General features: G+C 41.7%; 1 protein-coding gene across 1 annotated transcript in view; it reads left to right on the forward strand.

Moving 5' to 3' along the window:
- The window catches only part of PHEX (phosphate regulating endopeptidase homolog, X-linked), a 107,854-nt gene that overhangs the window by 38,569 nt on the left and 42,503 nt on the right, over positions 1 to 26,782 (forward strand). The window contains exons 10-12 of the mRNA XM_009893105.1: positions 5,437 to 5,530; positions 9,791 to 9,919; positions 14,690 to 14,791. Coding sequence (XP_009891407.1) covers positions 5,437 to 5,530; positions 9,791 to 9,919; positions 14,690 to 14,791 — 325 coding nt within the window. The remainder of the gene's footprint in view (positions 1 to 5,436; positions 5,531 to 9,790; positions 9,920 to 14,689; positions 14,792 to 26,782) is intronic.

Consider the following 26,782-nt stretch of genomic DNA (forward strand, 5'->3'; position numbering starts at 1 on the left):
CAAGAAAATAGCTGGTAGGCTGGAGTGAATTTAGTAGAATTAGGCTGTTGTTTACTTGTTAACTCTGCTGCCTATAATCAAGTTACTGTGTGGGGCTTGAAACATGTGCAGTGGTGTGGTTCGGAGGTCTGAAATTCCCGTGCCAGGGCAATGCTGGTGCTCTGCAGCAAGCTGCCAAGAAGCCGAGTAACTCGCCTGCAGGAGTCTCCATCAGCCCTGGGTCAGCTAGCCTAAGTCATGTCAGGTGTTCAGTGCTGAACCTGAAGTCACACCTTCGTTGTAAGACATCTTCAGGGATTCCTTCACTTTTGTAGTGTCCCCACTAATTTTTAATGGAGTTTACATCTATTACAGGAAGAAGAGTTGTATGTTGAAAACATAGATGTAGCTGTGGTATAAATGAGATAATGACAGAGTTCCAATACAGCTGTGCTGTATGTGGTGGGGAGATGGGACTATGGGGGCGGAAGTTAGGAGCCCCTTATTATCCATTCCCTGTTACCTCTGTGCTGGTGCTTTATGTGTGAACCATAAATAGGATACAATAAATTGTGTCTTTGTTGGAGGTTTGCAGCTGTTGAAGGAAGCGGCTTTATTGTTCTCATGGATGTCAGAATGAATAACTGGTTTCCTTTGCCTTATCTGACCCCATCTTTGCAGTATGGGACAATTAATAGAGAAGTAGTCTGTAATTCCTGCAGCATAAGAGGAATTTTCTTTAGAGAGGGTTGGGGGCACTGGACCTCCTTTCTAGTCTTAGCCTGCCTCTGAAAAATTAGAGAAGTCACAATAATTTGACTTGAATGAATGCCTCTAGCAATAGAGGCAGAAGTTTTTCAGTACTTATAATTTGATCCATGACTCAATTCTGAATACAGTTTTCAAACAGATCTCAACATTTGTGAAAGGGATCTTTTTCTTAAAATGTCAATTAATTTGTCCATCTATCTCATATTAAATCTGTCCTCTTTAATTGCCACTGTGTCTGTTGATTAAAATATTACAAACTCACAGAATTTTAAATGAGCAACCTACTTTATTCCCAGACAGAGTAGAGAGTTCCTTAGTAGATATTCATAAGCACTGGTATAATTTTAACTGTCCCAGCAAACAAGCTCTTTACCACTTCCTTTGGGAGTGTGTATCACCATAACGGTCATATTGGTTAAGAGCGAGCCTACACTTCTTTCTGTAACAGTCGCTTTGAACTTAAAATAGGGGACTATGTACTGTACTCTTCTGAAAGGTTACAACAACAAATGCTCTGGGCCCATTGAAAGAGCAGAGAGAATTTGTGTGTTTTATTTGTGTGTTGGATTTTGCTCCATGTGAAGGGGTTAACCTCTCTGAGCCTCATTGAACTTATTTGTGAAACTGGGATGAAAATCACTCCAAGATATGCACTGGAGGCATTTCATAACCAAAAAGTGTTAGTTTTTAAACCAAATGAAAATGACCAATTGATGTTAAGTTTGTATAATTAGCCAAAAAGGTAAAATGATTATCCCCCAAAATAAGTAAACAAATTCAGATAAAATATGATTTTGTTTTGTTTTGAAAAACAAAATAAAGAACCTCCCTGCCCAGCCTCTGGGCTTTGAAGTGAAACCTTCCTGTTGGTTTATGCATCAGTGGATTCTATACAATCAGGAATTATTACAATCTCATCAGACAGCTTGGTTTTAGGACTTGTCAGCCTTTCCTTTCCAAATTAAAACAAACCTCAATTAATTGTGGGGCATTTCCTGAAACTGACAACTGCCTTCATTACTAATGCCTGATAAATAAGTTTTTTGAATTCCAGTTGATACTAGTGTCTTTGAAGAAGTCACCTCTTTGAGACTCATCCTTTACAAATTTCAGTCTTTCATTCACTACCAATTTGACAGAGGTTCCTCAACTCAAATGTGAGGACAAGCACTGCTGGATGAGAACAAGAAGCACACAGAACGGAGAATTGATTTTTTGGTAGCAATTAAGTACTGAATTGTAACACATAATTGGTTTATGATAGCGGTCTATTTAGCTGAGGTTTTTACCTAAGACTTTTGATTGAAATTAAATCTTTAAACCTTTTAATCTGTAGGAGTTGCATAAACACTGTTTTAGATCCACAGAGCATGCAGGAGCATGGATGCTATTCAGCTCTGCTGAGGCAGATAGTTGCGAGGCTTGTGGATTTTGAGTCATTTACAAAACCGGTGAGGGCTGAGCACTTTTAGGGTGCTTCAGTTGCCATTGAATGAGGAAATTCCACATTGTCAGAAATGTGTTAAGGGAAAAATCTTTATTTTCTGGTATTTCTTAGGTTGGAATGAATTTTTAATGACCCTAAGCATTATCTCAAAATGGTTTGATCATCTAAGCAGAGCTAACTGTTTTGGCTTTTGAACGTGTACTGTGTTATAAATGTACATTATTCATGCTGAAAAGCTTTTTTAGATATGTTTTATGATTATTGTGAGGATTTATGTGTACTATATGATATATCTGTATACTAAAAGAGGGAATATTCCTAGTATGAGAGATGAGGAGGAATATAAAAGGCAGGACTTATAAATCATAGTGATTCTCTACTCTCCTGTAGAAATTGCCACTGGCCACAAAGACTAGTATCAGTTAGCTTGAGGCTGTACCCTCAAGTTTTCCTGTGTGAAATGAGTTGACCATATTTCTGACCTATAAGCGTGTGCAGACTTAACTGATGAGTAAACCAGGCTTTGCCCAGGCTGTCATGGGTGCACAGCTGCTGTACAGGTTCATGTGAGTATGCACTCTTGTCACATTTGTGCTAGCTTCAGTTCAGCTGGAGCAGCCTGCAGGGACAGCCAAATCCGGTGGCACTGCAGAGCACCTGCCTTCCCTGGCCTCTGGCCGCTGTGCCTGACCAGACTGGTCCCCAGTGCAGGGCTCAGCCAGCCTGCGGAGGGTGCACAGCCACCCATCTGCTTTTAGTGTAGTGTCCCACTTGAATACGTGGCTCTGCTGGAGTTACTGGGTTACCCTGGGCTCAGTCACTAATAGACAATATGTAGCTATAGTTTGCCTTAAACCTCTCCATTCTCACCTCATTCTCACCTACCTGACTGAGGGACCAAGAGCGTAAGCTTCCAGCAACAACTTATCTTGAGCTGAAGGCTTTGTGTGGCTGGACTGGAGCTTGGTTAGAGACAAAACGCAAGTTATGGCTCAGGCAAATGCTGCTGTGAAGATAACATGCCCACAAAGTGTGTTTATAACCTGTTATGGTTCGGAGGAGGGGGCAGTATGGGAAGTGTCCATGAATGAAGCTAATGAAGTGACACTGTAGCAACAGCTACACTGCTCCACACCTATGGCAATGAGAGATTGCAGAAATGGGATTTTTAGAGGTGAGGGAGTTGTTCAAACAGTCCATAACAGCATCTTCCGTTGCAAAGGATCAGTTTTCCTCCCTAAGGAGAAATCTGTGGCCTGCCCAAAATGTTACGCATATCCCATTGTAGAGCAAACAACATTTGGATATCCACAACTTTAGAGCAATGACTATCCTTGAAAAATGTAATGTATAAGACAAGATGAGAATAATACGTGTAGACCATTATTGGACTTGTTTTGAGACTGTTTGAAGTTGAATTGTGTATTTCACAATGCACCTTTACCTCTTACAGCCACTGCTGGGCATGGAGAGATCTCAGTCTAGACTAGTTAAATCCTCCAGTCAAGTGCTTGAAGTTTTAGAAAAGGGGCATGGATGTCAGGTCTCCTGGAAATTTTGAACAAGTTCTTCCTGGATATCTCAGCTTCAGTTCTTATGACATTCTTGTTACTGAGGCTTCTCTTTTTTGGTATTTCAATTATCCATCAGCAAAATAAGAGTAGTAATACTTTAAGAACTCTGTGGGTAGTAAGAACTTTTAAAACCATATTGATAACTTCTCATGAAAGGTACAAATATGAGACAATGATAGTGTATAGGGTTGTGATCAGTGGCACAGAGTCTAGTTGGAGGCCTGTAACCAGTGGTGTCCCCCAGGGGTCAATACTAGGTCCAATTTTGTTCAATATATTCATTAATGACCTGGATGAGGGGACAGAGTGTATCCTCAGCAAGTTTGTTGATGATACCAAACTGGGAGGGGTGGCTGACTCTCCAGAGGGCCACGCTGCCATCCAGCATGACCTGGACAGGCTGGAGAGTTGGGCAGAGAAGAACCTAATGAGGTTCAACAAGAGCAAGGGAAGGTCCTGCATCTGGGGAGGAAAAATGCTAAGCACCAGTATAGGTTGGGGGTGGACCTGCTGGGAAGCAGTTCTGAGGAGAAGGATCTGGGGGTTCTGGCAGACAGTAAATTATCCATGAGCCAGCAATGTGCCCTTGTTGCCAAAAAGGCCAATGAAATCCTGGGCTGCATAGGGAAGAGTGTGTCCAGTAGGTTGAGGGAGCTCATTGTCCCCCTCTGCTCTGCACTGGTGAGGCCACAACTGGAATACTGTGTCCAGTTTTGGGCTCCCCCATTCAAGAGGGACGGGGAACTGCTGGAGCGAGTCCAGTGAAGGACAACTAAGATGATTGAGGGACTGGAGCATCTCCCTTATGAGGAAAGGCTGAGAGGGCTGGGACTCTTTAGCCTGGAGAAGAGAAGGCTGAGGGAAGACCTTATTATTGCTTACAAGTATCTAAAGGGTGGGTTGAAGGAGGATGGAGCCAGACTCTTCTCGGTGGTTCCCAGTGACAGGACGAGGGGCAATGGGCACAAGTTGGAACATAGGAAGTTCTGTTCAAATACACGGAAAAACTTCTTTATGGTTCGGGCGACAGAGCACCGGAACAGGGTGCACAGGGAGGTTGTGGAGTCCCCTTCTCTAGAGATTTTCAAGACCTGCCTGGATGCAGTCCTGAGTAATGTGCTCTGGGCAATCCTGCTTTAGCAGGGGAGTTGGACTAGATGATCTCTAGAGGTCCCTTCCAACTCTGAAGATTCCGTGATTCTGTATATGGGATGGACTGTTACCTATTCTGTTTCGTAGTTATGATTTATGTGTCCTACTAATGAGGAAGGATGAGTTTTGACTTACAAAAGAAAAATCAGTTATTTTCTTATCGCTGGATAGAACTTTTGCACAACTATTATTATGACACACTCCTTGCCACTTCTATGGAAAATGAAAATGGCCTTTTGAAAAAGGTATTACCTAAAAATGACATACTAGGAGATGGACTCGTTATAAATATCTCCTATAAGATGGTTATCACGGTGCAATTACATATTAACTGGCTGCAATCATACAGATTCTTCTGTGTAATAGGGACTTATCAATTTGGTCATCACTTGTCAATTTTCAAGGTGAAATTTCTCCTGTTCAGTTGAAATATTTGTAGACATATTTCTGTGAGTGCTTTGTGGTACATCATGTGTGTTTAGATGTCTGATAAAAATATGTCTGATTTAACAGGACTCTTGCCAACTATCTGGTGTGGAGGATGGTTTATTCAAGGTTATTTAACCTCAGTAGACGTTTTCAGTATCGGTGGCTGGAATTTTCTCGGGTAAGTTAGAGTTTTTATAGCATTTATGATGGTACTAGTGTCGACACTATTGGTTTCCCTTATAGTTGCTTATACCTTTGCAAAACATGAAATGTTTTCCATGCTGCATAAATTTCTCGAATAAACTTTTTTTGTTGAAGACTCCCTCTAAAACAATTGAGACATCCATATTCTTGTACATGACACTAAGGAAATATGTCTTTTAGATTGTGTTAATAAGTTTTTGAGAAGCCCCATTTAAAAAAGTTAGTGTTCTTGTGCGGAAACTTAAAAGATGGAAAATTTTTGAGTTATGTACCAGGGCTGTGAGCAGGGCTATTCCTGCAGGCCAAACTTGTTTGGCTAAAATCTAAGCTTTTGAAAAAAAAACCTGTTTAGTCGTGTGTGAATACAGCTCTGGTAAAACAAAAGTCTAAGATTTCAGCTTTTCTAAGCTTGCTCAAACCCCTCTCATGGTCTAGTGCCAGCTTTACATGAGCTCTAGCACATGTATACACCAGCCTTTTCCACAGAGCAGTAGGTCAGGTGCCTTCCAGCTTGGGGTTGCGGAAGCCCCAGAAGACGTTAGTCACTGTCCCAAGCTATGAGAGCAGAGTAATTATCTCTTAAGTAGTATGGGCATTTATGTAAAATACATATATTTGATTAAGTAAATCGTGAATAGAAAGCTACCTTGATAATCCTGTGGGCAGTGTGAGGGCTCTTTAAGCAAACCAAGGATGAAACTGAAAGGTCTTGTTTCCAAGTGCTTTTAGTTTAGATGGTGAACTTTTTGTTTGTCATTATGAAAATTAGCTGCTTGGTGCCATCATGACAACAGGAGGCTGGCATGATGGTGCCGGTGATGTGGTACAGGAGGTGCGGGTGCTCTGTCCTCCCTGCTGAGGCATGCAGGGGGCTAACTGAAGTACCCATAACGTCTTTCTATAAGTAGTACTGGAATAGTTCTAAGTTGATCACATACCTAAAAAACCCCTCTAATAGCCTGATGGAAACTATACAGGAATGGCAGTCTCTTACACTTTTGAAGTCATATTCAAATCAGTCTTGTTAAAGATGCCATTTTTTTCATGCAAAAATGTGAGAAACTGGCTGTCAGAACCACAGCGACAAGTTTGTCAGTGTGTCCCCTCCTGGGACATTCTTTCCTAGCCAGGTAAAATAGATTGATGCTGGCCATCAGCCAGTCTGCAGCATAATACTAGGTTATATTGAGTTATATTATGGCCAGAAAAATTCCTGAAAGGAAACTTTAAGCTTTGGATACTGTGGGCTTTGATATGGTAACTAGCTGGTGTCACTTCTCTGGTTACTTTCTCCAGAAGCTTAAGGAGAAATCTAATTCAAGTTGATTCAATGCTTATTAACAATGGCATCAAGGGCTTCATGTAAGTGGTTGTGAAAACTTAAGAACAGCACAGTAAGGGCAGTGAGTCGGCAGCTCATTCCCATTATCTGCCCAGGGACCTGGAGATGGAGAGTTAGTAAAGTGCAGAAAACAGCAATAGCTAATAGTTAATAGCTCAAGTTATGCACAGTAAACATCTCAGGGAACAGACTTCACAGGTCAGCAGAAAGGACATGAGAAATGGAGTCCAAGGCAAAGGCTTCGTTGAACAGATTTCTCCAGTCAGAGGCTGGGGGACTAAAGACACGCAGGTCCTTTGAGATCATAAAAGGGACCCACCAACCTCTTGCCAGGTAAGTGAAGAAAACATTGAATGACTCCTAAAAAGACATGACCATGAGATGAATCAGTGACCCTTAAAGCAAAGGATACCTTTTATTGATTCATTCATAATTCAGTCAGCCTCACCCATCATAAGCATATTATCTTTTTCACCAAGTTCTCATTTTCCGTTGCTGGCTTTTACATCTTACATATAGAAATCTTGGCATCAAGACACTTAAACTCTTTGCAAAGAGAGGTAAAAAGACATGGTGAAACTTCAAAAAACTTCAGGTTGGGAAACAGGACAAACTTGCTGACTCCAGAGAAAGTGCTTTGATTACCACATCAGCAACTACCAGCAGCTCCTCTGCAGTGGCTCTTTGAGTCCTAGCAAATGTGCAGTGGCACCTGGGGAAGAGATCAGTTAATTGTGTTGTGGAGCTCTGAATTCACTGGGAGGGCTTGAAACCTGCTATCTGTAGTCACTGTTACTACCTGGAGTACTGTGTTTTAGAGTGGTACATTAATATTAGGAGGACCATTTTGAGGGAGTTCTAGTTGGCTGTTGTAACATAAATATCAATAAAGCAGCTGTGAGATATAATCTGTTCCTCTCAGCTCTATTTTTATTGGTCTCTCACAGCTTCTGCTGCCTTTCTGTCCTCCTTACAGTCAAGCCTCCCTCAAAATAATGATAATTATTATGTGGTAATAATAATATGTCACAGTCTAAAAGCCAGCTCTATCTCCTGACTCTTTCTGTGGCTGATGTGTAGTCAGAGCTTTTGGAAGGAATTTCAAGCTCTGATGACTAATGCCATGACTCCCCTTCTTCCTCTGCATCAGGAAAAAGCTCCGTTGTGGATTTGCTTGCATCCTGGAGAGAAATTCTTCTCTTTTTTTTCCCCCTTTTTCTTCTTTTTTTTTTTTTTTTTTTTTTTTTGAATGTTGTATTATATATGAGTGTTGAAGAATTTGGAAAAGGAGTGTATTTTCAAATTTGGCTCTGTTTAGGAAACTATTACCTTATTATGTATTGGTTTGCCCAATGTGGTTTTCTTATAGAAGCAATGTTCTGTCTGTCACTGAAAATCTATTAGTGCATACACAGTATTAATAAAAAGCATTTGAAAATGCAATTCACTGGTGTATTTAAGTATGAGTCATTGATTAAGCCTAATTACAGACGATATGATGGAGAAAATCAATCTTTGAACTACCACAATATCTGACCTCCAATAGCTGAAGGTTAAGCTACTCTGGAATTTTCCAATGAAATCTTTTCCAATTGGAAAAAAACAAATCCAAACCCTTCAGTTTTGCTAGAAATTTAATCTTGGCTCAAAGGAGAAGACAACTGGGAAAAAGAGGCTCAGAAACTGCTAGATCAGTGCTTAAGAGGCTTGTATAATCTGTAAAAGGACAAAATCCTATCCCGCCTGACCTGGTCTGGTGTTGACTGTGCTCTGCTTTTACACGGCCAACAGGTGTTAACTACTGAACTGGGATTTTGCTTATTCTCTGTGGAAAAGCTTAAGAAGTTCCTTAAGTGGAAAGAGAACTCTTTGAACCTTGAAAATAACAAAAGTTTCTTAAATCAGCATTGTTATTGCTTACGTGGTCCCATCTTGTATTTTGTTGTGTGTACTTTTTTTTTTTAAATTAACTTCTACCTTGACAAGAAAATGTAATGTTAACTGGGTAAGCATCCACGACAGCAACATTCTTCCCATGAGAAACAGAAACCAAGGCAGCAATGTGCTTGAGTCAAGACCGTTCTTGACTATTTCTCTTTTGAAGCTCATGTATGGTGGTGCAGGGACATTATCAGAGCCTGAAAGTGTCTATTTAACCACCATTCCTTTAGTAAAATATGCAACCTGTTCTACCAACATCTTTCTACCATAACATGGAGTGAGATTTTTGGGGGACAAACACATATTCAGTGTTCAGCGTTCTTGATGATTCAAACCTGTTTTCTCCTGAAAATATCCTGTTTGGGAAAGGGACTGAAAGCAACAGCCTGTGATAAGAGTAACCAGACAGGTAAATGACAAAATGGTGTGGGCACATACATACCAATGTTAGCCATCATTAGTTAGCACGGATAAGTTCATGACAGTGGAGGGCTCTGTAGGACACGATTCATAAGGACTGACCTCATTTTCATGAGGATGATGTCCTTAGACTTCTCACCTAGTCAGTGGGGAGAGAGAAGCTTCTTGGGGAGATATCTAAGAGCAGGGATTTTCTAGAGGAAAGCATCTCTCCGCTTAACGCAGAACAACTACCAAGATTATTCTAAAATTGGCACTTGGGAATTCCTTCCTCCAACTAACTTTCTAAGCCTCACCTTTCTAAGTCATTACCGTTGCACAGTTTCTAAGTCAAAATGTTACAGCTATTTTGTGGAGTTCAAAAGATTTGTCATAGCACTTGGTGAAAATAGACATAACTGCGAAGTATCATTATTGCTTCCTTTTGGTAGCTATCTGACAAATATGCTTTAGACTATACTGTATGTGGATATAGACTTGTTCCTCTTAAACAGTATGAAGTTATGACCTACTACATGTACCTGCCAACAGGTGATCCATGGAACCACAACTTTGCTGCCTCAGTGGGATAAATGTGTGGACCTCGTTGAAAGCGCACTCCCTTACGTTGTGGGTAAGATGTTTGTGAATGCCCATTTTCAAGAAGACAAGAAAGAGATGGTGAGTCCCCTGAGATCTCTGCCTAGAAACTTTAAATTAGTGGCTTCCTCCTCACAAATTGTTTCTGACGTTAGACCAAAGTTTTTAAAAAATATGAGATTCTTAAAAATGCTTTCATTGAATAATAATAAAAACGACAAGGAGAAAATGGAACAAATTTTAAGAAATGTCATCCTTCTGTCCATACGGGCACTGCCCGTTCCTTCCATATGAAGCCCTTCAGACAACTATGTAGCGAGATCAAAAACAGGCTGAACACCATTAATGTGTGTAAATAATGACAGCCAGCCTGTACAGGCACAAAGCAAGGGGTATTGATGAGAAATGGTATAGTATAGCTAGTGTAACTCTTTATAGTAAAGTTCACAGAATTCACAGAATTGTTAGGGTTGGAAGGGACCTCTGGAGATCATCTAGTCCAACCCTCCTGCCAGAGCAGGGTCACCTACAGCACGTTACACAGGACAGCGTCCAGGCGGGTTTTGAATGTCTCCAGAGTGGGAGACTCCACCACCTCTCTGGGCAGCCTGTTCCAGTGCTCCACTACCCTCAAAGTAAAGAAGTTCCTTCTCATGTTAAGATGGAACTTCCTATGTTCAAGTTTATGCCCATTACCCCTCGTCCTATCACTGGGCGCCACTGAAAAAAGACTACTCCCATCCCCCTGGCATCCTCCCATTAAGTATTTGTATGTATTAATAAGATCCCCCCTCAATCTTCTTTTCTCTAGACTAAAGAGACCCAAGTCCCTCAGCCTTTCCTCATAAGAAAGGTGCTCCAGTCCCCTAATCATCTTTGTTGCCCTTTGCTGGACCCTCTCCAGCAGTTCCCTGTCTTTCTTGAACTGGGGAGCCCAGAACTGGACACAGTACTCCAGATGCGGTCTCACCAGGGCAGAGTAGAGGGGGAGGATGACCTCCCTCGACCTGCTGGCCACACTCTTCTTGATGCACCCCAGGATGCCATTCGCCTTCTTGGCCGCCAGGGCACATTGCTGGCTCATGGTCATCCTGTTGTCCACCAGGACTCCCAGGTCCCTCTCCACAGAGCTGCTCTCCAAGAGGTCAGCCCCCAACCTGTACTGATGCATGGGGTTATTCCTAGGGCACATTGCTGGCTCATGGTCATCCTGTTGTCCAGCAGGACTCCCAGGTCCCTCTCCACAGAGCTGCTCTCCAGGAGGTCAGCCCCCAACCTGTACTGGTGCATGGGGTTATTCCTCCCCAGGTGCAGTACCCTACACTTACCCTTGTTGAACTTCATAAGGTTTCTTTCTGCCCAACTCTCCAGCCTGGCGAGGTCTCGCTGTATGGCGGCACAGCCTTCTGGCGTGTCAGCCACTCCTCCCAGTTTTGTGTCATCAGCAAACTTGCTGATGGTACACTCTATCCCTTCATCCAGATCATTGATGAATATGTTGAACAAAACTGGACCCAGTACTGACCCCTGAGGGACACCACTTGTTACTAACCTCCAACTAGACTCTGCGCCACTAACCACAACCCTCTGAGCTCTATCTGTAAGCCAGTTCTCAATCCACCTCACTGTCCATTCATTCATTCATTCATTCAAGTTCTTGCTGACTAGTTAAAAAACTGGTCAAGATCTCTCTGCTTCAGGGCTACCCTTTTAAAGCTGACTGTGCTACACCTGTAGTCTAAGCAAGAGAAATGTAACTGATGTCTGGCCCAAATTAAGGGACGCTTAGAGCCACATAGTGAGAGTTTATATTAGTGATTTGAATCTTTATTGCCCAACAGTGAAGGACATTATTCTTGCATGCTGCTGAGTCCAGAGAATAGCTTTTAGCTGGATGTTCATTCTCATTTTAAAACTTTAAACATAGCTACATTATCACTTCCTTTAATAATATATTCAAATGATTAATTACCCTTCACAATACTTTATGACTTATTTTCAGTTCATTTTTTAATAGGGTTTTCTGGTAGCTGCTTTTCCAGTCATTGATTTTCCAACAGTAAGCAGTTTAAAATTAACTAATTTAGTCATTGAACTTAGCTCTCAGTGCAGGAGAGGCACAACCATTTAGGAAACGTGAAATAGCATCCTGCCCTGGGACCAACAGCTCTCTGATAGTCCTGCACAGCCCTGGCTCGGTAGCCTGAGTACATCTGTTTGACTTCATCTAGTTTGACTGTTTTCTCAGGGAAGGACTCCATTTTAGACAGACCAACGCTCTGATTTGGCTTGTCCAAATCTTTATGATGTGTGTTTCCCTCTCAGGTTCTGCATTGCTTTTGCTACTTGGCTTCAGCTGAAGTGTCCTTTCTGAGATCCAGCTTTTCAGTTCCCCGATTCTTGATCAAGTTTGTAATGTGCTGTTTGGCAGTTTAGTGGCAAAAATATTTCTGGTATATTAAACAGTATGACCTCCACACAGGATAAGTGGGAAGAGAACGACTATAAGTAATGTACACTTTATGGAGGGGATGAATATTATTTCATGTTTGTATAAGTGAGGGAAAATTATGAGAAGGTGATAGAGTGAAGAACTGTTTTCTGTTGAAATGTGACCTAATTAAAATATTTCTTAGCACGCAAATTCCTTTCAGACCAAGTCTTTGAAAAATTATCTGAATTCACAGCATCATCTGTAGTAAGAAATGCATATAAAATTTATAGTATAGATCACAAGATTCAGACTTATAGTGAACTGCCCATGGAGATTAAAATTAGATGCAGGTGAAATTTTTTGCAATCCATTTAGAAGTGTGCTTTTCAAGTTAGTCATTTGTAGTTTTATCACTTTCATTTCAATGGTTTCAGTTCTATTTTTCTTTCTTAAGCAGTAAGAAAGCACTTGAGAAAAGCACTCTTATTTGTACAGATTCCTTTTTTTTTTATCCTGGCTCATAGCATATATCTGTCTATGATAAGCAAATCCTGAGTTATGGATAATATGGATTCTTTCCCCCCCATGTTTTGTCACTGATGTTTCATACCTTAGATACTTCTCTCCTTTTATCAAGAAAGACGTTATTTGTGTCTAAATATAGCACTGTTTCTAACCCAGAGTGCCTGCAGTGTTTCTTAGAGCTATGCCTGAGCAGTTTCAGTAATAACTTTGATAGCAGGAATAGATTTCTCCCCCTGCCCCCTGCAACTACAGCTGGTGCATAAAGCCTAAGTATACACCAGGGTCCAGCTGCAGAGCTTGAGTTTGAACTTGTAACCTCCAAATACAGGGAGTTCACCTCATTAGTGCACCAAGTTAATTGAGTCGGTGCTCTGTCATCAATATCTTTAAGTTACCCTATTCCCTGGGATGCAATTTACTGTGAATGTTGACTCTTTAGTCATATTTAATGCTAGACCTGTTCCAGTTGTTCTGTATTGTCTCTAAAAAATAAGAAAATGTTTTTTGAAAAGGGTAGAAAAAAATGAATAATCAAAGGAGCTTTGCTATGTTTTGTCTGGCTCCGCCACAAGTAAAGAACAGTTTCAGATTAAAATATACATCTGATACATAAATGGCAATTTAGCTAAAGATAACCTTACTTTCCAGGGCTTAGTCCCCACTTTTAATGACATTTCAGAGCTACCAGATCTATAGAATAAAATTACATAAATCTCCAGTACTTGACATTTTCATTATTTTTAAATGTAACATAACCGATAACACAAAGATCCAGTAAGTCTTCATGTAATGATTATCTGTCGTGTCTTGTGCTATCTCAACTCTGGTTTGGTCTGTGCTAAAGGACTCCAGCAATGGCTGGATCCCCCGAATTGCCCCACTCTCACAGTATTCTCAGTGGCTATCTGTCATGAGGTTCACCTATTGATATAAACAGAAGGAGGTAATTGCATGCAACCTTCTGGTCTGTGCTGCCAGTTGGATGCGTAGTCACGAGGACATTTCTGCTCTTTAGACTGATATGATGCATCTCTCAGCCATTAGATTTCCTGTTTTCCATTATTTCAGGGTTTTCTGTCATTTCAGGGTTTTCTTAATGTGCACGCTCACCAAGCATTCCTTTATTATATTCTTTTTTACTTGCTTGTGATATGCTCATGGCTTTGTATAGGTGTCTGAAGAAGCAGCCAAGCTAGAATGGTTGTGGTTTTTCCCAACTTTGCACAGATGCAAGCTGTCACTGGTGGTTCAAGACCACAGAAGCAGTTAAGGCTGCTCCGTGTTGTGAGCCGTGGCCTCTATCCCTGCAGTAAGGAAATGTTAGGAGTACTTCACAAATACAGCTAAATACAGACTAAGTATTTGGATGCTGCTTTGTATTTGGATCACGATGCTGTCAGCCCGAATTCAGTCCTTTGGCAGTATTAATAGGGCATGTCTCAGTCTGACATAAACCAAACGATGCTACAGATGCTCTCTCTGCAGAAAAGGCTTTATTTGTGCAAATGCTTTGCAGTTGGCTCCTTCTTCTGCATGGACTAGCGATCTAGACCGAAAGTGTCAGAAATCTCCCCAAATCACTGCAGATCTCCCAGGTATTTTTATGATTCCAAGACAGACATTCTCACAATTGTGACATGAAAGGATCATCAACGAACAAGTTGTGTGGTACACCTGAAGGAAAAGAAAATGGAAAGAAACTTATTTTCAGAAGTTCCCAAGGACTGGAGAAAAAAAAAATCAGCCTTCAAGAAAGAACAGCAGATACTGTCTGATTTGGAATCATTCATTGTCTAACCAAATCCATTGCTCCTGCACGCACCAAAACTTTTCTTATAATGATTATTCCATGACATATTTTACTGGGGAGGGGTTTGCTAAATGTTTTGCAGATGGAGGAGTTGACTGAAGGAATTCGCTGGGCTTTTATTGACATGTTGGAAAAGGAAAATGACTGGATGGACTCTGAAACGAAAAGAAAAGCTTATGAGAAGGTAACAAATATAAATGTTGAATGGGTAAAATCCTGTTACAGTGAAGATTTGACTTGAGTGAGAACAGAATGTCATGGAGTGTACTTGCAGTTCCAGTTAATTATCCATCGTTTTGTTTCTGAAGGGACATGTGTCACATTTATTTTGCTAGGAGCTGAGCCGTCTGAGCTTCTGCTTCTTTGCTGAAGTTATTTTTGTTACCTTGTTCTTCCATTGCCTTCATCTTTCCCCGTCTGGCTCTGACTGATGTAGACTGTGAGTTCATTTCAGATTTGCCTGTACAGTGTCTTCTCTTCACAAAGTCTTCATCTTGATTGGGATGTCAGGGGCACACCAGCCTACAAACAGAAAACAGTATCTAAAACATCTGGGACAGCTGAGGGTGTTTGGTGTGAAGATGGAGGAAACAGCCTAGACGGGTATATGAGAATAGTCCAGGTCTCATACCTTCTCTAATGTCATGGTGGGAAGCCTACCTTGAAAGCCATCTTCCAGGAGTGCAATGACCATCCCAGCTAAACACCCATCTCCCGGCAGAGTAATGCCAGTTATGAAACGTTATTATCAAAGATGACGTTACTGGTCCTGATTACTTTCAAATGGAGTGAAAATAAAATGCAGGAGGTAAAGGTGAAGGCAGGAGGAGGAGGTACTCAGAGCTCCCTTTTCACCCTATTCCCACGTTTGATACAAGCATGTGATACGTGGAAAGGCAGCTTGTCCAAAATTAAGAGCTCTGCCCCCAGAGCAGCAGTTGGAAGAGGCGTAAACAAAAAAGAGTGGAGGGCAATGTGTAGGACTGTGTCCTTATTTGTTGAGGCAATGGGATATCAGTGAATTAATAAATACCCTCTTTGAATAAACTGACATGCAAGTGCAGCTGAACTGTTCCTGCTCTCTGTGCTTGAATAAAAATAGAGGTGTTTTGATTTAAAAACAAACACGGACTTCAAAGTGTTTTGGTAATTCTGATGAAAAGGCTGTTGAGACATTTTATCATTGGAAAGTTTTAAATTCCATATGCAGCCCATTTACATTTTATACGGCAGTGCTCTTCACAGATGTGCAAATGAAATAGAGCTGCATAAATGCACCAATAAACTCTGTAGCAAGAGAACAACAGTAAGATACCATTTATTTCCTGCTAACCTGATGGTAAATGGACTGCAGTTATTACTTCTTAATGGCTGTTACGCTTGGTTTTTTTACTAGAAATACCCTTAGAAATATAATGGTTTGTAATTTAGATATTTGACAAATTTGGTACAAAATAAGAGCAGGAAGATTTTCTGATTATTTCCTTAACAGAGATATTTCTATATACCTTTACAGGTATATGCAAATCTGATGTTGATTTTTCTAGCAAACAATCAGCTTAACAATTTTGTTCAAAATTTGGTACCTGCCTTTCAGCAGAGAAACAATACAAGCATTGCCGCAGACTAATAAACTCCCTAAAAAGCTCTCCCTTTCCCAAATTAGGGAAAGTTTTGTTCAGAAAGTAGGTTAGATCTTTTGTAAGTAGCGGTTCCTGTTTCCCTCTCTTGACACATTTAGGAAGCTTATGGCACTTTGCTTGCAATTTAGGTATCTCCTAAAGTTTCTGAAGTTAATGGGGTGAGTCTGGGTCGAACAATGCATGACAAACTAAATTCAAGTGGTACAATAAAAATAATACTACAAGCCATAGTACTACAAATAGCAAATGGCTTAAATCCATTCTCACTGACTTGAACAACAATTTTAAAGTTTACTGACATAGGAACAAGGTCAAGCTTGTAAGACACAAGCGTTATGTAATCAGTTAGAAATTGCAGCAACAACTATGCGGTAGGACTTATGACTCTAAGTTTAAGTTCAGATTCACAGAAATGGCTGCTTGGCTAGAAGGAAAGGGTCTAGAGAGACATTTTGGTAGATTTCCAGACACGGAGTTTGTCTGTGTTTATTAAATGCTATTTGTTGGTAATGATAGATGTTGGATTTGTCCTGAGACATTTGAATGGGCATGTTTTTAATTCAAGAAATAGACTCATTACATGTATGGTCAGATAATTCCCTGGGGAAATCTAAGATTTATAATACAACAGAACCTTCAAAATCTGTTACTCTGTTCCAACTAAATCTCATGAGCCCAGCACATTATGCTGTCACTTTTTTTAATAATTACACTTTATTAAAGTAGCACAGACAACAGGAATTTTGAAGTAGGGATCATTTGGTTGTGTAAAAAAAAAATAAATAAATATAACCACCAATATTTCTTTATTATATAGATCTGTAAAAGTGACATTTCTTTGTCAACAAGTGTTGCATCTGTGAGGATAGTGCAAGTGCTGTGGATTTCACAATTTAGGAAAGAGCTTAGTTTCTTCTTGAATTGAAGAGCAAGTTGTATCATCCTGGGGCTCTTCTCAGGTTTACTCTTCTTTTCGGACCACTGCCAAAATAGACACTAGTGTTATGACAGGGAGCAGTGGGAGGCTGAAGGTACCTTCTTTCAGACAAAAGCCAGAAAGGACTCTCAGCTTTGATCTTCTGTATAGGCAAAGTGTGGTGTTTTAGCCAATTATTGTTGGGCTGAGCCCAATAACACATAAAACAACTGTTCTAGTTCTCTGTGGAGAACAGCTCCATGGATTTTTTTTTTTTTTTTATTAGGGTAAGACGTTCTTTTTTGTAAACAAATCTCAGTCCTGTGTGAGCATATTCTGCTTGTTTCTATTTCCGGAACAAAAGATGGCACCTACTTCATTATTAATCTGCTATCCTTCTATGATAAGGTCACCTGCCTAGTGGACAAAAGGAAGGTGGTGGATGTAGTTTTTCCGGATTTTAGTAAGGCTTTGGATACTATAATCCTATTCTATGATTCTATACTGTCCCTCACAGCATCCTTCTGAACAAGTTGTCCAAGCGTGAGATGAGTAGGTACATGGTGCACTCAGTGAAGAACTGGCCAAATGGCAGGGTTCAAAGGGTTGTAGTGAATGGGGCTACATCTGGCTGGTGACCAGTCATCAGCGGTGTTCCTCAGGGTTCAATTCTAGGGCCAGTTCTGTTCGATATTTTTATCAATGATCTGGATGTGGGAGTTGAATGCACCATTAGCAAGTTTGCTGAAAACACTGAACTGGGAGGTGCTGTCAACTGTTTGAAGGGACAAGAGGTCTTGCAGAAGGATCTAGATAGGCTGGACCATTGGTCAATGATTAATGGGATGAAATTTAAGAAGTCCAAATGTCAGATTCTTCACCTGGGAATGGAGTAACGCCGGGCAGAAGTGTGAATGGGGAGAGAAGTGGCTGGAGAGCAGCCCTGCAGAAAGGGATCTGGGGTGCTGGTGGGCAGCAGGCTCAACAGAAGTCAGCAGTGTGCCCTGGCAGCCAGGAGGGCAAACCGCATCCTGGGATGCATCAAACCCTGCATAACCAGCTGGTCAAAAGAAGGGATTATCACACTATGTTCAGCATTGGTGTGGCCTCACCTGGAGTACTGTGTGCAGTTCTGGGCCCTACAGTTTAAGACGGATGTGAAGGTCATTGAACACGTCCAGAGGAGGACAACAAGGTGGTGAAAAAGGGCTGGAAGGCATGTCCTATGAGAAGCTTCTAAGGACTTTGGGCTTGTCTAGTTTGGAGAAAAGGAGGCTGAGGGGTGGCTTCATTGCTCTCTGCAGCTTCCTGAGGAGGGGAAATGGAGAGGGAGGTGCTGAGCTCTTCTTCCCGGGATCCAGTGACAGGACACGTAAGAATGGTTCAAAGCCGTGCCAGGGGAAGTTTAGACTAGACATTAGGAAGCAGCACCTGTGACATTGTCCTTTATAATAATTCAGGGGAGAGCTCCTGCCTGAAGTTCTATGGCATAACCATATGCTGCTTGGAAATGACTGTGACCCACATATTCTGCTTTTCCTCCATATTTTTAATCTCATTGCATTCTTGAATTCTTTGAATGCTCTGGAAAGAAAGGAACTGTAAAAACCTGGTGGTTTTTGTTTACTAGGCCTACTTGTGTTCCATTTAATTTGTCATTAGCCTTTTCATTAACTTCAGGCATATTTGGGTCATTAGCAAAATTTTTACTCATTTCCTGAAAGAGGAATAAGGTCAATGTGGGGTCTGGATGTCTGGACTGTGAGCATGGAGAGCCTTCCTAGAAAAACATCTTCCTAGAAAAGCATCTCATCTTAGACTACTATTGGTTCCTTAAGGTGATTATATCTTTAGATGACAACACTGTAATGCAAATGACTCAGCAGGCTTTAAAGAGAATTAACTGCAAATCCTCTCCGTGATTTGGATACTCCCTGTTTTGCTTATTTTTTGCTGCCTGTTGTCTGACTGATGCCCACCTTCCTTGTGCACTTGGCTGAGGTCAAACTTGTATACCTTGCTGTCAGCCTGATGCTTTGCAATCAAAGGGACCATCGACCTCTGAAGGACTTACAAAAGGCCCTCTGGTAGAATCGATGCTTGAATTTTGCTTTAGGCAGACTGTCAGCTCCATCTAATCACTGAAACATTTCTCTGTGACTCTGTGTCTGTTCTGTTGTTTTAAGTTACTCAGAGGGGACACTACTAATTTGATGAGCCCAAACCATATTAAAAGGATCAAATCAACTAGTCCATGTGACACAAGGAACAATTGTCTTGCAGCCTCGATTTCTGAGAATCACCCTTTTAGCTCTTGTGTACTTTGGAGTTTAAGTTTGACTTTCCCTCTCTAACAAAACAATATAATGAGATAACATCGAATAATTTCCTTCTCGCCTCCCTCCGTTCTTCTCTTTCTGTGATCGAAACATGGATTTAAACCAGCCAGTCTTGCAAAGAAAGATTTTAACAGGGTTAGGTGACTCCTCTGTCTTCACGTGCAGTTCTCACCTAGCTCTCTGGATGGAGCTCATGCTGCTTCCAAAGGAGCTCCGAGTCGGAGAGGAGCTTTCGGCTCTGTGCTGTGATGTTCTGTTTTCCACCCCGTCCTTCCTCCTCTGCTCTGTGCAAGCCTTGCTTTATTGCTTTGCATTTGACTGTCATCTGAAATTTGCTTAAACTATACCTGTTACCCTCCCGAATTTTCAATGGAGATCTCTGATTTAAAAAAAAAAAAAAAAAGCGCAAAAGGTTCCTCTTCTTGCTCTTTTAGCCTCTCTCTTTTGTAAACGTCATTAAATATTGCCCTCATTTGAAGAACAGAGAAAGTATTCAAATGAGCGCAGCTCCAAGGGTGTGTCTGGCAATAGTCTCCAAGTACGTGGTCTTTGAGTTACAGAAGCTGCGCAGAAAGATCCCTCCTCAGCTGCTCAGGCACCTGGTGAGCTCTGGGCCACCTTGCAGGCTCTGAGAAGGATGGCAGATGAGGATGAGGGGGAGAGAGAAGAGCCTTTTGTTTCCCTTACAATGAAGGTGCAGATTGCAGCCCGCTATGTCAGCCAAACGGTATTGACAGCTGCGTTTTGTACTGGTGGGCCACAGGGAAAAGGGAGAACCCGCAGCTGAAACTCCATTGACATGACTTGTGTGATCAGGGCTCTCATCTTTAAAATGGTAATTTATTGCTGCTGCTCTTCAAAGTGTAATTCACTGGAAGATCGTCACCGAGATGTAAAATTATTCTCTTTCCTGGGCAGGAGCCATTATTTTATTAATCACTTTTTTTTTCTTCCTGAAATGCCCTTTGTGCTTGGGTTTAACTGGAGGCTTGGAAAAGAGACTTTTACACAAATGCATGTTTTCTGAAAGTTTTCAAGTCTCCTGTATAACAGCCTGTATTGTAGGAAGTTATTTTTTTGCTTTGCAATACTATTTTTAAATCTGGGATGATCAGCCAAAAAAAGCTTGTTTTTCTCTAATAAGATTTTTTTTTTTTTCTGTAACATTATTAACCTCTTTAGGTCATGGAGCACAAATCCCAAGGTCACTGCGCAATCATTTTTTGCCTACTGAACTTGCCTGCTGCTTGGCTTTATTCCTCTCTGAGGAAGTCGTATACGCAACACTCGTTTTCTTCGCCGCTCTCTGAGTCTGAAGACTGAAGCAAGATAACCACAGGAAAATATAAGGACAGTGCCAAACTATAGGTGTCTCTTTCAGGCAGTGTTAGGTACCTTTGTTTACCTTACAGGGTTTCTTCTGGTGCTTCAGAGAGCTATAGCAAACCTCCCTAGATAATGCAGAGCAATGTAGGCCAATAGCCCTTAGGAAATCAAAGCCATCTGTACAAGTCCCAATTTAACAAGGTATAGGTACTTTAAATGAGATAGGTGTCTGTGGCTTATCCCACTGAAGCCATTCGCTTCTCAGCTGGAACTTACTGGTTGTATCCAGCCCTCAGGTCAGTTAGCCGAGTCCCTGACATCTTTCCCAGTTCTCCGTGGTCTCTCTTCACATTTGGGTGATTTCACTATGAACGTGACAGCCATACTGCTCAGACCAGAGGTCCAGTGTCTGGCTCGGACAGTGGCCAAACAGTAGCAGATGTTTAGAGCTGAACATAAGGACAGGGCAAGCATAAAGGGATACATTCCTGCTATCCTCTCCAGGCCTCTGACAATCTGCAGCTCAGTTGCTTCCTGAGCCAGAAGTGGTGTCTTTGTATTTATTCATATTTTTCTGCTGTGAGTTTGTCTAATGACTTTTTGAACCCACAACAATTTTTGTCCTCCACAACTTCCCATGGCAATGAGCTCCACTGCCTCACTGTGCTCTGTGTGAGAAAGCATCTCCTTTTGCTTGTCTGGAAAATGTCACCTTCTCCCCCTACGTTCTTGTAGTGGGGAAACCAGAGAATCATCATTGCCTGTTCTTTTCTGGCACCCACTCTTCTTACGTATAACCCCAGCACAGCTATGCATCCAGGGAGTATGGAGCCTCCTGCGTTTGTTCAAATAGACTGTCCAGGGTGTTCCCTAGATACAGTTCTGAAAAATAACTTTTCATTAAGATCTGAGGCATACCCAGACAAAAAGGCCAGACACTACAGCTTCAGCAGCTGAAATTAATCTTGCTTAGTGCCATGCTAATTTTGCACAAAGATGACAAAGCATCCAATCTTGAGAGTGGGCATTGGGTGCTTTGCAAAAAGAAAAAATGCCTTTTATGCCTTGTGGGGTCTGTGGACCCATCCTATGCAAAATAGTGCAAAAATATGACAGAGGAACTAACCCTGAGTCTCAACACCTCCCATATCTCAAGTGGGCTTTTTCTGGAATGAAAGCCAGCACAAGACTGACAGAACAACACTCTAAAAAAAGAGAGGGATGGAGTTTCAAAACTGAAAATCCCAAGACACCTTTTACTGGTTCTTTTAAGAGGACTTTATATCTTTGTTTCAGTGATGCCAGAGAACTTCACAAAGTGTAAGACTGCTTCAGATCACAAACAGAAGCTGCCAGACTCGCTTCAGAAGAGCTAGGAAAAGAGGGAGAATTTTCCAAAGGCTCTAATTGTTCATTCCTGTTCAAAAGCCAATGGGGGTGACTGCTGACTTCTAAATTTACTGGGTTTACTAGAAAGCTTTATTCAGATCATCTTGAAACAACCTTGTCATTTCTAAACTAGAAAGCGTACTTCTGTTTAGGGCCAGTTGAACCTTGGCCGCAGTTTTCCGTTGTGGAAGTGAACTTTCTGAAATTAGAGTAGTCTCTGTCTGGACTGATACTTGGATGCAATAATTTAATGTCCTGTCTGTGTTATAGCAGTTGCATTGCAGGGAGCAATGAGCAAGTTTCCTGATAAAGTTGAAACATGGATTGGAGTTCAGAAGAGGCAGAGTCACATTTTAACTCTTTTTCTACAAGTCTACAGTTCCCTTGGGCATTAAATGTATCACCAGGAACTTATCTTCACCGTGTGACTCATCTTTATCCTACTACGTGTATGGACGTGTGAAGAGAAGGGGACAACTCGATGGGAAGCAGGAAGTGAAGTAGATGCTGTGCAGCTCAGAAAAGATTTAGGGGATTTGAAAAGTTTGCTCTGCTTACCTAGTTTGGAATTTGGTGAGGACATTGAGGCCACCACTCCCACACCATCCCTGAGATACCTGTTTGGAAAATGCCAGTGTTTAGGGTAACAGTTTTCACCTGGAACATACAGAGAATGCAAGGTACTTCTAGTGTAGAAGTTTTCCCTGCTTCCCTCTGAATAAAAAAAGGTCTTCTCTTTCCATAAGATCAACAACACTTTTCTTTTTTTTAAAGTCAAATGTTTATCTCTCATCACAAACTTTAATTTTTGAACTCAAAGAATAATCTCTCTCACATTTTGAATTTAATTCAGGCTTCTCAGAAGGACTGGGCTTTCTTGTTCAGTAACCACAGGAGATGTTCTTCTCCATTGGCCAGAGTTGAAACTAATAGCCATGGCATGTTTGCTTATCTCTTATCTCTGGGGTTAGATCGCTGCTGTCATCTTCTCCCTTGTTATCTGGCTGCTGCTACTGCTCACTCAGTTGTGCAGGGATGTCAGTTCCATTAATAACCCGAGCACCGTGCAAACAGATAGTGGAAAACAGGTGAAGGGAGAGGAAATTGTATTTAACCCTGATCTCGCAGCTGTCATTTTTCAGACTCCACCACGATGCTGTAAGGCCAGAATGGGTGTGTGACATCAAAACACTTGTGACAAATCTCATGCTTGAAATAGAAGGAGGGAGACAGATGGATGGACACACCTGCAGATGCTCAGGGACTGGGGTGAATCTGAAGCTTTTGAGGCAGAAATGCAACATGAAAGCGTTGGTATGCTAAAAGACAGATTAATTCCTCCAAAGGGCAGCAAGTCCTCCACCACCCCTGGAAGTCTTGGATGGTTTCAGTTTTAACTTTCATTATCTTTGTTGTTTCACCAAGTAAAACTGCCTTCTGTAGAGGAACAGTGACAAAGACGTTATAGTCCCTCAGCTCAAACGTAACAGATATTGTGGTATGGGAGACCCATTCTCTGTACACAGGAGGAGTCTCAAAAAGGCATGCTCAGGTATCTGCTTGGTATTCCTTCTTTATTTCCAATGAATGTGCATCTCCTGGCTGTGCTGTTCTCCATGTCCTGCATATGTCCACCCGAGCCACCAAGAGGAAAGCTGCCTGCTCGCTGGGAGCGGGCAGGAAGGGCAACAAGGCAGGGCTGTGGGATGGGGATCCAGCATGGACCCTCCGCCTCAGGCACCGGGCTGTCCAGGACCAGGAGCCTTAGCAGCACTTCACCTTGCTCAGGTATTGTACTAGTCATGGAGGTCTGAAGCAAAGTTGTGAAATTTTTCAATGGCTGCAGGTACTGGTATTGATGGAGTTTACTTTTAGAGGAGCTTTGCCACAAGGAGGTCATCAGACTCAGGAATTTGCTCCCTTAGTGGCCTTTCAGAAGCCAGGGCACTCTGTCTAGGAATAAAGGCTTCCTCAGCTGCCCTCCTTCGGGAGGGAGCTGTGAGGTGTCTTGTGCTTGGTTTTCTGTGTAAGTGGTGAGCTCCATCAATGCGGAACCAAATACATAGATATAATTTATTTAAGTATAAAAGTATGTAAAGGTTTGGAATAGAGATTTGATCTGGAGCAGAAAGTAGAGCACACAATGTATATGTTTTTTCTATATTCTGCAGCCTACGTTTTTGTCTCTGTATGTATCTGCTTCCCCCCACGTGCTTATAAGGCATGGACAACTGGTAGTGGCATGCTTACTGGTACGCTGCTGGTTGGGGTCGCTGTTCAAGCAAAAGGAATTTCTCCCCAGAGAGAAAACCTGCAAGGCCTAAACCCAGTGATGCTTGTGTTTAGGTCCTCCATCCCCATTTCAATTTTAAAGTAGTGTAAGAATGAATCTCTGCCATGGCTGGTCTCAGCTATATCTAGGCTGGGTCTGATGCTCACTTGTGGCTAGAAATAAAAAGAGAATTTTTCCCATTCTATTCATTAAAAAAAAAAAGTTGCTCTGCAACCTTTGCTAAGCAAAGATAACCTTGAAAATGTTAAATGAATATAAACTGATGCAAGAAGAGTCTAAGGTCAGAAGTTGTCCCTCTCTGGAACAGGTTATTCAGAGTTTTGCATAAAACTGCCAAAAGAAATGCTATGGTAACTAATATCCCATACAGCTGCGGTGGGGAGAGAGCTTCCTTACCCTTTCCTGGTCCCTGGGGTTGTTCTTCTCCCAGCATTTGGTGCCAGAGATCTCCAGCACACCAGGCTTTTTGGGTCCTTGGGGACTTTTATTTTGTCAGCACAGTGTTTTTTGTTAAACCGGCTGTTTTCCCAGAGTTAAAACAAAAACAGCAGAAAAGATCTTGCAGCAAGGTGGGCGTGCTTTTAGCAAGAGGTGGCACAACAGTGGGAGTACGGGTCAACTGACGAGGCGCTCTGGCAGTGAGCAGTGAAACGAGTCCAGGAAGGAGTTCCTACAAAAATGCAACATAATAATTTCTGCAGCTCACTAGTGTGTCAAAGGCCAGTCAAAGGTGGATTTTTCTTTGTGTTGTTGCAAATCCTTAGGATTCTGGTGCAAAATTAGGTTGGTAAGGATATCTAATGTAATTTCAAAAGGCAGATAAAGAGAATTCTGAGTTCTGGGGGTATTTTTTGGGTTGGTTGGTTGGGTTTTTTTGTTTGTTGGTTTTGTTTTCAGAGACAATTGTATTGGAAAACATAGAACATTGCCTGAAAATAAAGGCATGAAGAGGTACAGCCTTCTAAAGTGCTAAGCTTTGCTCAGGTGCATGAGCTATTAGAGCCATGTCAAAGGCAGTTTAGCAGTGTATACCATGGGGCGGGCATATATATATACCTGCATAATAGAATCACAGAATGGTTTAGGTTGGAAGGGACCTTGAAGATCATAGAGTTCCAACCCCCCTGCCATAGACGGGGACACCTCCCACTAGACCAGGTTGCTCAAAGCCCCATCCGGCCTGGACTTGAACACCTGCAGGCATGGAGCTTCCACACCTTCTCTGGGCAACCTGTTCCAGTGCCTCGCCACCCTCACAGTGAAAATTTCTTCCTAATATCTTGTCTAAGTCTACCTTCTTCCAGTTTGAAGCCATTCCCCCTCGTCCTATCAAATACTAATGATGGTCTGTGCCTTCAGACCATGACACTTGCTTCTGGTTTGTTTGAAGTGCAGCTGGAGGAGCTGCTAGCTGTCCGCACACGCCCCGGTATAGTCATGCCCTAAGTGATCCACAGGTGTGTAGAGGGGAATTCAGTGCAGAAATCTCCATGCTGGAGTGGACCCGTCACTGCTGGTGTGGTGATGTGATGCCATAGCTGGACCTAGCACAGGCAGGGTCAGTTTGCATATGTGCACACCATCCTTTCTTCTGCTCCACGGGCGTGATCCCAGCTCTACTGAGAACCCAGAGGCCCTTAAAGCTGACTGAGGAGCTTTGGACAGTGACAGTTAGATGTTAAAGACGTCTTTTGTCAGGTACTCAGTTGTGCTGGTCTGCTGCATAAGTGCATTTATGTGTCGTATAATCACAGAGGAAGATATTTGCTGTGTGCCATGAAGAAATGTATTTAATTTACAAACCTGTGCTTCTGCTCATGAAAGACAGCATTTATGTCTGTCATATATAATATTCTATCTATAAAATAATGGAATCGTGATAACTGTAATACGGAGATTACTAATGGAAAATTGAATTAAAATAAAATGGACAAAGAAATTTTTTTTTCTTAGCAAAATTAAAGCATTGCTGGCAGCAGAATGGGTTTGGAACCAAGCCGGTAGGAGAAAATATGAGTAGGTCTATTATTTATACTGTTGCATTGAACTAAGGAGTTATGCTTGTGAAAATATCACAGTGAATTTGTATTTTTATGTAAGTAAGACTGTTTCAGATTTTCTGTGATTTAGTTCAGTTCTATTGCTAAAAAAAAAAGGATGCAGGATTAGTTTAAACTGAAAAATTAATTCCAGTGAAATTACCATCACAGTGTTTGAACAGATGGTTGAGTCTTTGTCTTCCAGAGACCCAGAAGCAAAAGGCATTTTG

The sequence above is a fragment of the Charadrius vociferus genome, unplaced genomic scaffold, assembly GCF_000708025.1.
Source record: "Charadrius vociferus isolate BGI_N301 unplaced genomic scaffold, ASM70802v2 scaffold169, whole genome shotgun sequence".
NCBI lineage: Eukaryota > Metazoa > Chordata > Aves > Charadriiformes > Charadriidae > Charadrius > Charadrius vociferus.